This window comes from Rana temporaria, chromosome 8 (genome assembly GCF_905171775.1).
Source record: "Rana temporaria chromosome 8, aRanTem1.1, whole genome shotgun sequence".
Lineage (NCBI taxonomy): Eukaryota > Metazoa > Chordata > Amphibia > Anura > Ranidae > Rana > Rana temporaria.
Window position 1 is genome coordinate 96,517,380 of NC_053496.1, and position 15,111 is coordinate 96,532,490.

The window sequence follows — 15,111 nt, forward strand, 5'->3', positions numbered from 1 at the left end:
CTGTGCCAAAAATGCAGCATCTAGGGATTAAAAACACCATGGGGAAGGGGTTTGACAAGTGGGGGGGGGGGGGGGGGGGATGCTACGCAAACAGTAATAAGGATCTCCTGCTGAGGCCACTTGTATGTTTCTGGGGATCTGTCAGAACTAGTGTAAACTGACAGGTGCACCAACAAGGAATTATAATCCCCCAACAAGCAAAGTTTCTGTTTTGCGTTTTTCCCCTTTATATATCTTTTGGAGTAGAGAACAAATATATATTAGCATCTAAGTAAGCTAATCGGTCTGAAGCATTTGTGTAGCTGTGTTGTGGAACCATTCTATATTCCTAAAATATTCGCTTAAAATAGAATATACAAATTAATTTACAGTGCCTTGAAAAAGTATTCACACCCCTTGAAATTTTCCACATTTTGTCATGTTACAACCAAAAACGTAAATGTATTTTATGTGATAGACCAACACAAAGTGGCACATAATTGTGAAGTGGAAGGAAAATTATAAATGGTTTTACAAATTTCTGAGAAGTGTGGGGTGCATTTGTAGTCAGCTCCCACTCTTGTACCCCTAACTAAAATATAGTGGAACCAATTGCCTTCAGAAGTCACCCAATTGGTAATACAGTCCACATGTGTGTAATTTAATCTCAGTATAAATACAACTATTCTGTGAAGCCCTCAGAGGTTTGCTAGAGAACCTTAGTGAACAAACGGCATCACGAAGGCCAAGAAACATACCAGACAGGTCAGGGATAAAGTTGTGTAGAAGTTTAAAGTAGGGTTAGGTTATAAAAAAATATCCCAATCTTTGAGCATCTCATGGAAAGAGTATGGCACAACTGCCAAGACATGGCTGTGCACCTAAACTGACAGGCCGGGCAAGGAGACCATTAAAAGAGTTGTAAAGGATAATTTTTTAACAAACATGTCATTCTTGCCTCCACTGTGCAGTTTGTTTTGCACAGAGTGACCTTGATCCTGCTGTTCTGGGGTCCCACGGCGGCTCTTGCGGCTCCTCCCCGCAATAGCTAACCCCCTGGGAAGCTCTCTCCCGATGGGGTTACCTTGCGGGTGCGCTCCTGTGTCATACAGTCGGCGTCCATAGCTGACTCAACCCCACCCCCCCAGCGGCCACGTCATTGGATTTGATTGACAGCAGCGGGAGCCAATGTCTGAGCTGCTATCAATCTATCCAATCCATGCCGAGACTCCGTGGAGAAGAGGACGCCAGGGGGACACGCAGAGCAGAAGAGCTGGCTCAGGCAAGTAAAACAGTGGGGGGCTGGGGGGCCTGTGACAGCCAGGTGTTTTTTCACCTTAATGCATAGGATGCATTAAGGTGAAAAAACATTAACCTTTACAACCCCTTTAATCAGAGAAGCATCCCAGAGGCCCATGGTAACTCTGGAAGAGCTGAAGAGATCCATAGCTCAAGTGGGAGAATCTGTCCACAGAACTTTAGTCGCGCACTACACAAATCTGGCCTTTATATAAGAGTAGCAGGAAGAAAGCCGTTGTTCAAAGAAAGCCATAAGAAATCCCATGTGCAGTTTGCAAGAATTAATGTGGGGGACACATCAAATATGGAAGAAAAAAATAACTTTTTTGGCGTAAAAATAAAATGCTAGCAGGGACAGGGAAGCTGGTCAGAGTTGATGGGAAGATGGATGGAGCCAAATACAGGGCAATCTTAGAAGAAAACCTGCTAAAGTCTGAAAAAGACTTGAGATTGTGGTACAGGTTCAACTTCCAGCAGAACAATCCTAAACATACAGTCAGCGCTACAATAGAATGGTTTAGCTGAAAACATATTAATGTGTTAGAATGGCACAGTCAAAGTCCAGACCTAAATCCTATTGAGAATCTGTGGCAAGACTTGAAAATTGCTGTTCACAAATGCTCTCCATCCAATCTGACAAAGCTTGAGCTATTTCGCAAAAAACAATGGGGTGAAAATTTCAATCTCTAGATGTGCAAAGCTGATAGTATTGACTCAGGGGGGCTGAATACAAATGCACGGCACACTTTTCACATATTTATTTGAAGATTTGGAAAACCATGTATAATTTTCCTTCCACTTTACAATTATGTGCCACTTTGTGTTCGTCTATCACATAAAATCCCAATAAAATACATTTACGTTTATGGTTGCAACATGACAAAATATGGAAAGTTTCAAGGGGTATGAATACTTTTCAAGGCGCTGTATATGCCTGCAAACAATGGGAAATGCTACGTATAACATCAAGGAAATATTGCTATAGCACACAGCATGTTCTCATACTAAATATGCTACATCTGCTAATCAGAGATGCAACACATTTTTCAGATTCCTTCTGAATTTGACAAAATGTAAATCAGATTTATTTACACAGTGAAGCTTGCGGACAGGAGCTGCTTACTATGTTACTATGGTAATAAGTCTTCTAGAAGCTTAAGAGTATTTGATATGAGTGTAATTTGGCAGGAAAAGTCACTTGGCTTCCTTCTAATTAATTCAGAGTAAGCACTGTTTCTCAATTAATTGGTCTGCCTGTATATTTACTGAGGATTTTTTCTAGGGTCTTTAAAAGCTGTTGCATATATTCATTTTTTTTTTTTTGGTTCTTAAACATGTAAAAATATTAAATGACATTTAGAAAATAATTCAACAATTTCCCTACACAGCAAATCTGTGCAAAATAGAAACATACAAATGTATTAAACATAAGTATTCCTAAGTAATTCATGTCCCTGTCCAATGGTGCAGATGCAAAGAATACATGCACACAAAGGGTCTTATTAAAATAGAGTGCCAGCAGATTCAGGAAACGAACAACAAAAACCTGGGGAATGCCCAGGGAAAAACCAAGCCTACTTACCGACCAGCTTGCAGAAAACCAATTAACCTGTCTACAGTATGCGTTAAAAACAGAGGTTCGGTCCGCACTCATTTGCAAACGCATGCGTGAGCTAAAGAGCCGCGCCAAGGCACCCTGTAATCTGTGGTCCTAACACTAAACAATGAGCGTCCCCACAGTGGAGGCACATGCAATTTAAATGGATAGACAGGGGCAGGTGAACTGAAGGGAAGCCACCCCTCCTTAAAGGTACAAGAGCACACCAAGCACCCAGCATGTAGCACAATGGCGGCACAGGTGTTGGTGCACTGATGGACCAATATAAACACCACAGGTGAAGCAAAAACGTGTCCACTGCCCCCATCTATAGCTGGCCATAACAGTAAGTAGCATTGGAAGGCTAAAGCAGATAACAACAAAAACCTGGGGAATGCCCAGGGAAAACCAAGCCTACTTACCGACCAGCTTGCAGAAAACCAATTAACCTGTCTACAGTATGCGTTAAAACAGGGGTTTGGTCCGCACGCATTTGCTAACGCATGCATGAGCCACAGATTCAGGAAACTACCTAGTGCAAATCAAGTGATACTATGTATTGTTTTAAATTGATTTAGAAAAATTCAGATTGCCAAATGCTTATAATCAAACTATTTGACCCGATTAATTATTCTTGTTTCACTATAAATTCTATTACAGTGCCACCCAGAGCACAAATGATTTACCAAAGGAATGCTTTCAGGTCATACAGAACTTCATCAGTCTGGTACCCGATGGAGAGAAAATCGTTGCAGAGGTAAAGTTCTGTTTTTAATGGCTAATGTATTTTATATTACACTGTTGAGGAGCTCTACTACCCACACACAAGTTATCTAGTTCTGTGGTTTTAAACGATCAGGCGGTGTCCCGCTCCTGGAACACAGCTTCCCTCCTACTGGGCCGCAGCTTCCTGTCTGTCAGACCACATAGGGTTTGGAAAGCACAATGCCTGTAATACCAGTCTGCCGCCACTAGATGGTGGTGTCCACACTAATGAAAAGTTTATCTATACTAGACTAGTACACTCAAAGTACAGTTCTTACATAGTTGGTGAAGGTAAAAAAAGACAGTCCTTCAAGTCCAAACTGTTTGTGTGCTTTATGTCATTATTACATTATATATCCTTGCATGTTAAGGTCGCTTAGGTGCTTATTTAATATTTTTTTTTATATGATCTATGCTCCCTGCTGAAACCACGGCTTGTGGAAGAGAATTCCACATTCTTATTGCTCTTACAGTAAAGAACCCTCTACACAGTTTAGCGTTAAACCGCTTCTTTTCTAACCTTAGTGAATGGCCGCACGTCATTTAATTTCCCTTTCGCGGAAACGTTTTGTCCCTATTGTGGGGTCACCAGTACGGTATTTGTTCATTGAAATCATATCCCCTCTCAAGCATCTCCTCTCCAGAGAGAATAAGTTCAATGCTCATAATCTTTCCTGTGACTAAGGTCCTCCAGTCCCTTTAATTAACTTTGCTGCCCTTCTCTGGACTCTCTCCATTTCCAGCACATCCTTCCTGAGGACTGGTGCCCAGAACTAAATGGCATACTCCAGGTGCGGCCAGACAGAGTCTTGTAGAGTGGGAGAATTATTGTTTCATCTCTGGAGTTAATCCCCTTATTAATGCATGCCAAAATTATGTTGGCTTTGCTTGCAGCAGCCTGGCATTACATGCCATTGCTGAGCCGCCTGTCATCTACTATGACCCCCAGGTCCTTTTCCATCCTAGATTCCCCCAGAGGTTTTCCCCCTAATGAGTAGATTGCATTCATATTTTTGACACCCATATGCATAATTTTAAATTATTCTACATTAAACCTCATTTGCCATGTAGCTGCCCACCCCATTAATTTGTTCAGATCTTCTTGCAAGGTTTCCACATCCTGCGGAGAAATTATTGCCCTGCTTAGCTTGGTATCATCCGCAAATACTGAGATTGAGCTGTTTATTCCATCCTCCAAGTCGTTTATGAATGAATTAAATAGGATTGGTCCCAGGACAGAACCCTGGGGGACCCCACTTTCCACACCATTCCATTCCCCCATTTATCACTACGCTCTGAACTCACCCCTGTAGCCAGTTTTCAATCCACATACTCACCCTTTGGTCCATGCTGATAGACCTTAGTTTGTACAGTAAACGTTCATGGGGAACTGTATCAAATGTCTTTGCAAAATCCATATACACCACGTCTACAGGCCTTCCTTTATCTAGATGGCAGCTCACTCATCATAGAAGGTTAATAGATTGGTTTGGCATGAACAATTCTTCATGAATCCATGCTGATTTCTGCTAATGATACCGTTATTCATGACTAAAATCTTGTATATAGTCCCTTATCATCCCCTTAAAGAGCGCACAAACTATTGACGTTAAGCTAACTGGTCTGTAGTTCCCAGGGATATATCTTGGTCCTTTTTAAATGTTGGTGCTACTTTGGCTAGTAGACTGTTCGTAAAAATTAGAAACAATGGTCTGGCAATTACTTGATTGAGTTCGAGAACAACCCTCGTGTGCAAGCCATCTGGTCCCGGTGACTTATTAATGTTACGTTTTTCAAGTCTATTCCCAATTCTATCCTCTGTTAGCCATGAGGGTGCTTCCTGTAACGTGTCATGAGGATAAACCTTGCAGTTTTGGTTACTGAAGCCCCCCGTTTCCCTCATGAACCAGATTCCCTTCCTCTTTCTTTATGTGGCCAATATGATCTGACCTCCCTCTCTGACCATTTATATACTTAAAGAATTTCTTGGGATTTATTTTACTCTCCTCCACTATGTGCCTTTTGTGTTCTATTTAGCCGCCCTGGTTGCACTCTTACATTTCTTATTGCATACTTTGTAAAGTTGAAATGATGATGACTTATCATCCTTGTATTTTTTGTAGGTATTTTATATGCATTTTTACGTTCGAGTTAAGCCACCCAGGACTTTTATTAGCTCTTTTAAATTTATTTCCCATTGGGATGCACTGGCTAATACTATTATTTAATATGCTCTTAAAGCACACCCATTTTTCCTCCATGTTCTTTGTTCCTAAGATTTTTTTTACATTTAATATCTTCTAGCAAGGATCGTAGTTTAGGGAAGTTGGCTCTTTTGAAGTTCAGTGTCTTTGTATTCCCCTTATGTTTCCTATTTTTGTTATTTATACTGAAACAAATTGACTTGTGATCGCTGTTTCCTAAATTGCTCCGTATTTCCACATCTGTGATCAGGTCTGTATTGTTGGTAATCAGTAGGTCTAGTAATGCTTTGTTTCTTGTTGGCACATTTATCATCTGACCCGTGAAATTGTCCTGCAAGACATTTAGAAAATGGCGAGCTTTAGATGAATGCACGGTTCATTCCACCCAGTCTATGTCTGGATAATTAAAATCCTCCGTTATAATGACACTTCCCATCCTTGCCAATCCAAACTGTGATAGGAGGTCCGTCTCATAGGCATAGGCGTGCGCAAGGGGTGTGCCAGGTAAGCCTGGCACACCCTAATCCTGGAGTGGGCAATCCGTCAATCATAGGCAGGTGACAGGTAAGTCACGATCCTTACTTGCTGACCCCCAGAGCCTGGACAGGATAGGCAGCGGGGGTGGAAATTATTGGAACCGGTCTGTATTTTTTTCTGCAGCAGCTGAAAGTAGGCTTCTCCTCCTCCTCCCTCTTGTCGACATTCTTCTATCACAGGTGTAAAATACAGGGGATCGTTACCAATATATGCCACCCCACTTGTGCCTGTTCCTCTTCTTTCTGCTGCCCAGGCCCCCCTGTGTGCCCCTCCCTCCCCATTTGGCCTATGCACGCATATAACGCATATGTGTTAGAGCTTTGAGGTGCACATAATGCAACACCCATGTGATCCGATTTCAATGCGGGCCAAAAAAAGGGTCCTGCACCATTTTGGTGCAAATGCAATTTCAGCCATGCAGTTTGTATGGCTGAAATTGCATCGCACAGACATCGCTGTGATCTGCACATCAATGCGGTGCGAATCGCATGCGATGTCTGGCATCGCACTAGTGTGAACCTAGACTTTACTTAAACCTACAAAATTTTGATTGCTTTATCTTTTGTTTTTTGGAAATATCTCGTCTATCCAAGTTTTAATTTCCTTAAGTCAAGGGTTGGGTATACTACATTTGGTCCTTTACTCTAGTAATCATGCCTTCTTGTTGACCAATTTTAGTTGCTGGTCCAAGTTTTTTTCCCCTGTTAAGGTAGTTTGTTGGTCATTGTTCATTATTTGTGATTTTCCACATTGCTAACTGAGGCCAATCATTCTTCAGATTGTCCTTATTGGCGATCACCTGTCCTGGTTAAGAGCACTAGGTAGATCCTCTGTGCCCTCATCCTGTTTCATGACAATTATATTTGACTGACGATGCTTTAGCTATCCTTCTTTCAGGGGTCGATCCCTTTTTGATACTCTGTTTAATAGGATCTCTCAGTGGCTATTGCCCACTATGAACTGCTTTTGGATGTGGATTCTTCTTCTTTTTTTTTTATGGTTGTACTTGATTTACTTGTTTTTCTTTTTTTCAACCTGACTAATTATGTAACTATATGTAACCATGTGCCAAATGTATAAAGATTACTATATTTTGTGTCCCTCAATGAATGATGATAAAATAAGATTTTTGTACATACCGCAATGCCTTTCTTAGAATCAATAAACCATTAATGCTGCGCCTACTATAACAAAAATCAAACTAGTCTTGTATTATAAATACCATATCCTCTTAAAAAATATCTACCGTATTTATCGGCGTATAACACGCACTTTTTCTCCCTGAAAATAGGGGGAAAAATCACGGGTGCGTGTTATAAGGCAATGGCGTACCTCGGAGAAGGAGGGGGACGAGCGGCGCAGGAATCACGAGCCGTCATGTCCTGTATACTCAGCTCTGACATCACACACATGTCCCGCTTCCGCCACCGACATTGGAACAGTGTTCTGTCAATCACAATAGCTGGTCCAATGGCGATGGCCGAGGTGTGACTGTGTATGTGACTGTGTATGTGACTGCCGACTGAGAGACAAGTACTGTAAACAGAAGATGACAGCTCGGTGATTTTGGCGGCGCTCGTCCCCCTCCTGAATTCCTGCACTGAATGAGCATACCTCCCAACTTTTTGAGATGGGAATGAGGGACACCTATCAGAAAATGTATGCAGGCATAGGACACACCCCTGGCCACGCCCCTTAAAGGAGAATTGTACCAAAAAAACAAGACTGATAAAACCCACAAGTGCTTTTTTTTACCACTACTATTCCTTTATATTGGCTTCTGGAATTTACAAACGCAGCAATTTAGAAATCAGCTGAAAGGTTTAGCGCTGGAAAACACTTTTTGATGGATAAAAAGTGCATTTTATATACATATTTTTAGATCAGACCAAAATGAGGGACAAATGAGAATGAGGGACAGAGGGACATTGCTCCAAATCAGGGACAGTCCCTCGAAATCAGGGACAGTTGGGAGCTATGCATGAGAGATGGTAAGGCTGCAGATAGGCATCAGGCTGCATTGGATGGGGGCAGATCGGGCTGCAGATGGGCACAAAGGCTGCATTGAGGCTGCAGATTGGCAACAGGCTGCATTGAGGCTGTAGATGGACACTAATCGGGCTACATTGATTGGCACTGACCATTATTTTGCTTCAAAGTGGTTTATTTGAAAATAACTTTTTCTTTCATGAAATTTTCCTCTTAAATTGGAGTGCGTGTTATACGCCGGTGCGTGTTATACGCTGATAAATACGGTATATTGTGTTCTGTGCTAAAAAAAATAATAAACTAAATAGATACAAATAAATCAATCCCTGGTGTTTGATTTGTTGTATAATAGAACTCCTGGTACACCAAATGTGCACAACTGTGCATCTTGGTAATCTGTTCATAAATCTGTGCTCAGTGACTCCCACCACCATTTCTCCTATGAGCTTACCTTCAACTGTGGACCGACAAATAATCCAGCCTAAATACGCTTTCCCCCAGGAGACTAATTTAAGACATGCCACTCTGATGACGCCACTAATAATGCTCTTCTTTTTAACATCATTTATGGTGGTATATACAGCATAAGGATGCCAGGTGTGTGGCCCCTTTAAGACCTTTTTTTTTTTTTGTGTGCTCTACAATTATGCTTACAATATATAGGGACCCTTCATAGTGTAGCGTGTATTGGTCTAAGTTTATTAAAATTGCACTTACATAAAATTGATAAAACAAGCTTCAGGAAAACAGCAGGGCCACGGCTCCCACGTCACTTCTGGTTTCAGCACAAACCTGTCACCCAGCTCCGCCCTACGTCATGGGACTTCCTCAGGGGATCGAGGCTGGGTGCACTTACACAGCTTTATTACAGTGACTGTTTATAGTTGCCATGGAAACCTCTAGATCACTGATATAAACATAAGACCTCAAATTCTTCATTCCACATTAAAATACTATTAATCAAAACCCTTCTAATACCTTTAAAAAGAAAGAAATAATTAAAAACTGCATATTGCTAAAATAAATGACAAGGTATATTCCCCTAAGACCTATGCCACCTAATGGATACAAATTTAAATTATTATTATTATACAGGATTTATAAAGCGCTGACAGTTTGTTGCAGCGGTTTACAACAGTAGGGCAGACAGTACAATTACAATACAATACAGAAGCAATCGGAGGGCCCTGCTCATTAGAGCTTAAAATCTAGGAAGGAAAATGCACCTTTCTCTATAAGTAATCACTAACAAAGCAGTTTACATTTGAATTCAATGTTGTCCTCTAGGTGTCATAGTACTTAAAGTGGAGGTTCACCCAAAAACTCAATTTTTAACATTAGATTGATGCTCATTTTGGGAAGCAGAATCAGGTGGTTTTTTTTAAATCGAAGCAGTACTTTACCGTTTTAGAGATGCATCTTCTCCGCCGCTTCCGGGTATGGGCTGCGGGACTGGGCGTTCCTATTTGATTGACAGGCTTCCGACGGTCGCATACAGCGCGTCACGATTTTCCGAAAGTAGCCAAACATCGGTGCGCAGGCGCCGTATAGAGCCGCACCGACGTTCGGCTTCTTTCGGCTACTCGTGACTTGATGTATGCTACCGTCGGAAGCCTGTCAATCAAATAGGAACGCCCAGTCCCGAAGACCATACCCGGAAGCGGCGGAGAAGATCTATCTCTACAACGGTAAGTACTGCTTCAATTAAAAAAAAAACCACCCGATTCTGCTTAACAAAATGAGCCTCAATCTAATGTTAAAAATTGTTTTTCGGGTGAACTCCCGCTTTAACTCATTCATCCACCTGTTGTATCCAAAAGCCAATTGATATTTTATAAACATGGTCATGGATTCTTTTACTTAATTTTCTCTTGGTTCCCCCTACATATAGATACCCGTAATGACATTGGAAGGTTTATACTACTCATTTTAGTATTACATGTTAGATCTTTTATTTCAAAATTTTTCCGGTAGAGGTGGATGTGATTGGTCATCTTTTTTTTTTTTTTTTTGGCTTTATCCAAGTATTTTTACATGCATAGCATCTCCCAGATTTGTTAAAACCCTTTTTATCAAAAAGCGTAAAATTCATCTTTTTTTGGTGACTGTTTAGTAAAAAGAATGTTTTTTGCTAAGATTTGGAGCCTTTTTATATACAAATTGTGGCTTGTCTGGTAGAACCTTTCTTAGGTGTCTATCTGACTTCAGGATGAGCGAGTATTTTTTTTACAATGTTTTCAAACGTTCTATATTGTACATTGTGTTCTAGTATTCGGGCCATTGCAACTTTTCCTTCAGCATTTTTGTATTTTCCTTTTTGTCATGGGTTAGTAATTTTTTTTTCTATAATCTTCACTTTCTGCACCTGAGCTTGAATATAAATTACCAACTGCATCCAAGTATTCCCCCTTCTGGCAAGAAGAGGAATTACTTTGATGCAGTTAGTCAGCTTAAACATGTATTGCAATAGATGTGAACTCAATATCCCTGTTTTTTATTGCATAGTTTGCTGTGAAGGGTGTTGCAGTGTGCAGAGGGTCCATCCAGAATTTGTAGTGTTAATTTGTGGTCACACCCCTTTAGCACCTAATAATTCAAATACATGTACAAGCTATTGGGATTTGATCACAGTTATATATTTTCTCTGATCTTGAATATACCCACTTTTATATCCTTTTTGTAAAAATTTCCTTTTTAAATCTTACGCTTCCTCGAGGCAGTTTAGATTTAACAACAAAGCCATGTGGTGACAGCTGTCCTGTGCCATATAGCTATTACGATCAGTAATAGCTATAACCGCTTGAAAACCGACTCACGCTGATATACGTCCATATAATGCCACTCCTGCGCAAACTGACATACCTGTACGCCAGTCCGCAAAAGGTTGATAGCGGGTGCGTGTACGCAGCCACGGGAGAGTGCCCGTGGGTCTCGCGTACTCGATGTCCGCTGACGGCCCACGATCTCGGCGAGGAGAGTAAACAAGGCATTTCCATGTTCTGCCAATGACATGACAGGGATCTTCTGTTCTCTGTCATGTCAGTGGTAGCCCATTCCCCTACAGTTAGAACACACTTAACCCCTTGATCCCCCCTAGTGTTTTACCCCTTCCATGCCAGTGACATTTATACAGTAATCAGTGGCTATTTTAAGCTTTGATCGCTGTATAAATGTCAATGGTCCCAAAATAGTGTCAAGTGTCCGATCTGTCCGTTGCAATGTTGCAGTCCCGATTAAAATCTTAGATCACCGCCATTACTAATAATAAAAAAAAAAATGCCATAAATCTATTCTCTATTTTGTAGATGCTATAACTTTTGCGCAAACCAATCAATATACGCTTTATTGCAATTTTTTTTTTTTTACCAAAAATATGTAGAAGAATTACATATCTGCCTAAACTGAGGAAGAGATTTTTTTATGTATTTTTGGGGGATATTTATTATAGCAAAAAGCAATGCTTTTTCTTCAAAATTGTCTGCCTTTTTTTCTTTATAGCGCCAAAAAACAGCAGAGGTGATCAAATACCACCAAAAGAAATCTCTATTTGTGGGGGGAAAAAGGACATCAATTTTGTTTGGGTACAGTGTCGCACGACCACGCAATTGTCAGTTAAAGTGACGCAGTGCTGTATCGCGAAAAATGCGCTAGTCATTAAGGGGGGTAACATCTTCCAGAACTGAAGTGTTAAAGTAGGTCTCTATCATACTTCCTCTCTTCAATATTGGCATTGGGTCTAAAAAGTGGATTTCTTGCTCATTTATTGTCCATGTAAGCTTTTGTTTCTTTGCCCCTGCCCTTCATCCTCTACTCTTGTGGGGCTTGTTCTTATTCCTTCCCTTCTCCCATACTCTTTTTGTGATAGGTGGTGGTCTCTTCTACATATAAAAAGGCTCCAGTGATCTATCTCTGACATATTCTCGTCTCAGAGACTCATACCAATTGTCTGTAGGGATAGGACTATTATACTTAACTGCCCTCCATGGTACGGTCTATTTATTTTCTCCCAGTGAGGTTTTCTACCACTCCACTGGTTTCCTTCCATTCCGGTTTACATTTCCATAGCCCCCATTCCTTCTTGGTGTTCTTATTACTTCATTCTTATTTTTATTCTATCCTCCTCTCTGGGCTGGAGGTCCTTAGTTGAATCCATGATCCCTGTAGGTTCTCACCCTTGGTTCCTCTGGTTTCATTGTGTTCTGTATTTTAACCTCCTTTTCAGGCATAGCATTAACTGTTGCCGGGCAATTTTTTGTATCTTGGTTTGCTATTTGAAGACTTCATTGTTCTTATAGTCCTCTTTGTCCCGTTGGTACATTTTTAATAGGAACTTAACAACCTTCATTCTTTCGTAGATTCCTTATATACCAATCCATCATATATGGGAACATCCCATCTAAGTCTTCTTGGGACCTAGTTCTCCATCATATACCTCTCATAAGTTATAAAATATATAGTGATATAGTATATATTTTATATTTCAATTTGTTACATATCCCTTTCTTGAAAGTCCATTAAAGGATGCAGGTTTTTAGCCTCCTGCGGACGGCGGTATAACCCAATTGTCAAAGTATTTCTATACATTTCTTTGTTCCCGAATGGACTTTAAGAAAACTTTTTTTTAAAAAGTACAAAAAAAAACATATTTTTCTTGGTGTCTGTATCCACATCAGAAAGATATCCTGTTCCTATGATTGTCACACCCTGTCATTGAGATATAAAGACACCTCCATAAAAACCTGTATGATATTCCAATCTTCTCTGCACAAAACACATTTTTATTTTTTTAATAGAGCTGGGCTTTAATTGTGGAGCATAATTGATACAATCGCATATACATTTACAAACATTTTTCCATATATCTTGCGGTTTGTTAGACATATACAAAAGAAACATGTATTACTTTCCTTTTGGATAGAGAATTAGGGGATAATGCATTTCCCTAAATGTACTTCTGTACACTCAGCTAGAGCAAATTTTTTTTTATTATATTCAATTCTTTAAAGATGTAGGAGGCAAATGCTAATCCAATGTTTTTTTCCATAAACTTGATCCTTTTGTTACTATGAGCATGTTTACTGTGTAAATTTTGATCAAAATGTATGACATTGCTGTTTCTTCCATAGGTAGACCATGCTATTGCCTTATGTTCTGAAATGCATGATATTAAATCAGCCATACATGAATGCAAGAAAAAGCTGGAGGGCATTGGTGAAGACTACCAAATTCAGGTATTGTTCTTTCTAAAGTAAAGGTTTATAAAGTTGTCTCAAACTGAATTTAAAATGTAACTCCAGTTTCTTTTTCAAAATGTGTCTATTAGCAGAGCAGACTCTGAATCTATTTTGCAAGTATAACCCAGGCAAGCATGCGCTAGATTATTTTCTTATCCCTTTCGAGCAAAGTTCTCCCTGGCAGAAGAAATTTTGAAAATAAACTGGAGTGCATAGAGACCCTGTACAAAATAGTGTACAGTACTATTAAACATACAGCACTTTAAAATTATATCAGTAGCATAGCAGAAAAGGACACTACTTGTGTAGCCTTCACTTCATTCACGTTTTTTCATATTTTGTGGCAGTGTTTGAAGACAATCAATATATATAAAAGAACTGTTGTGCCTCCCTATATTTGTGAATAATAAACTAAAAAAAGCAAAATTGTATCACATATAAAGTGCATATAAAACAGATTTTACTCTTTATTTTGTATTTGAAGACAACCACTCACAAAATATTTTTTTGTAATAATTTGATTGTTCGCTATTGAATGGTTATAATAGTGCAGCCTTACCTTGCACAGATTACTTAGTGTATGTCAAGCTAAAAAACGTCCTTTCTAGTTTCGGATATAGTAGGAAAGGATTAGAGCTTTTACTGCTATCTGGCTAAGCCTCTTGCACACGGGAGAAAAAACATCACATTTTTTACTGATTTGAAATTAGATGCATTGTTTTCTATGAAACCACACACAGAGCTGAGTAAAGATCAGTAGTTCAGCGTTGAGTATAGAGCAATGAAACATTTTTACATTTGAGTGGAGTAATTTACTTGGGTGCTTACTCGTCTATAAGCATGCACCTTTACTCATCATTACTCGGGTCTTTACACAGTTTTTTTTTTACTCGCAAACTTTCTGTCAATGGGTTCCTGAGTAAACATCAGTAAATTATAATGCACGTGTGCAACTGTCCTTAGAGAGGTTTACCTTCACTTCCTGTTGCAAAATCTGCAATAGAAACACAAACGGGAAAATAAATCTATGGATAGAAAACTAAGGATTTATCCTTCATCAAGATGTGATGTATAAAAAAAAACATATAATAAATACAAATATGCTCAGTAGAAATGATTACCTTTTGTAATAAAGATATAGACATATATATGTAAAGGATTATTGATTACTAATAGCAAACAAAAACATGCATTAAGTACAAATATAATATTCAGATGACACATACAAATATGAAAGTATATAAAATCTTAGACATGGCCAGTCCTGTTGATGTATCAAAATATAGATCAACTCTATTGAATCAACATTCAAAAATGTACAGTATAGAGAAAATAATCCATGTGGGTCCAGCCTAGGCCAATACACTATATTGTACGGTACCAGGAATCTTAAAAAAAAAAAAATACAGTGTGTGTGTGTATAATATATATATATATACTTTGTGTATGTAAGCTGCTTGCACAACATTGTTGGATGTCGGCACAAATACGTAAAGGGTAAAGGTGA

At 39.5% G+C, this 15,111-nt stretch overlaps 1 protein-coding gene across 4 annotated transcripts in view; it reads left to right on the forward strand.

Moving 5' to 3' along the window:
* Positions 1 to 15,111, forward strand: part of PALD1 (phosphatase domain containing paladin 1) — a 315,649-nt gene that overhangs the window by 161,252 nt on the left and 139,286 nt on the right. For all 4 annotated transcript variants that reach the window (XM_040362326.1, XM_040362325.1, XM_040362327.1 and 1 more), the window contains 2 exons: positions 3,536 to 3,632; positions 13,497 to 13,601. In XM_040362326.1, the coding sequence (XP_040218260.1) occupies positions 3,536 to 3,632; positions 13,497 to 13,601 (202 nt within the window). The remainder of the gene's footprint in view (positions 1 to 3,535; positions 3,633 to 13,496; positions 13,602 to 15,111) is intronic.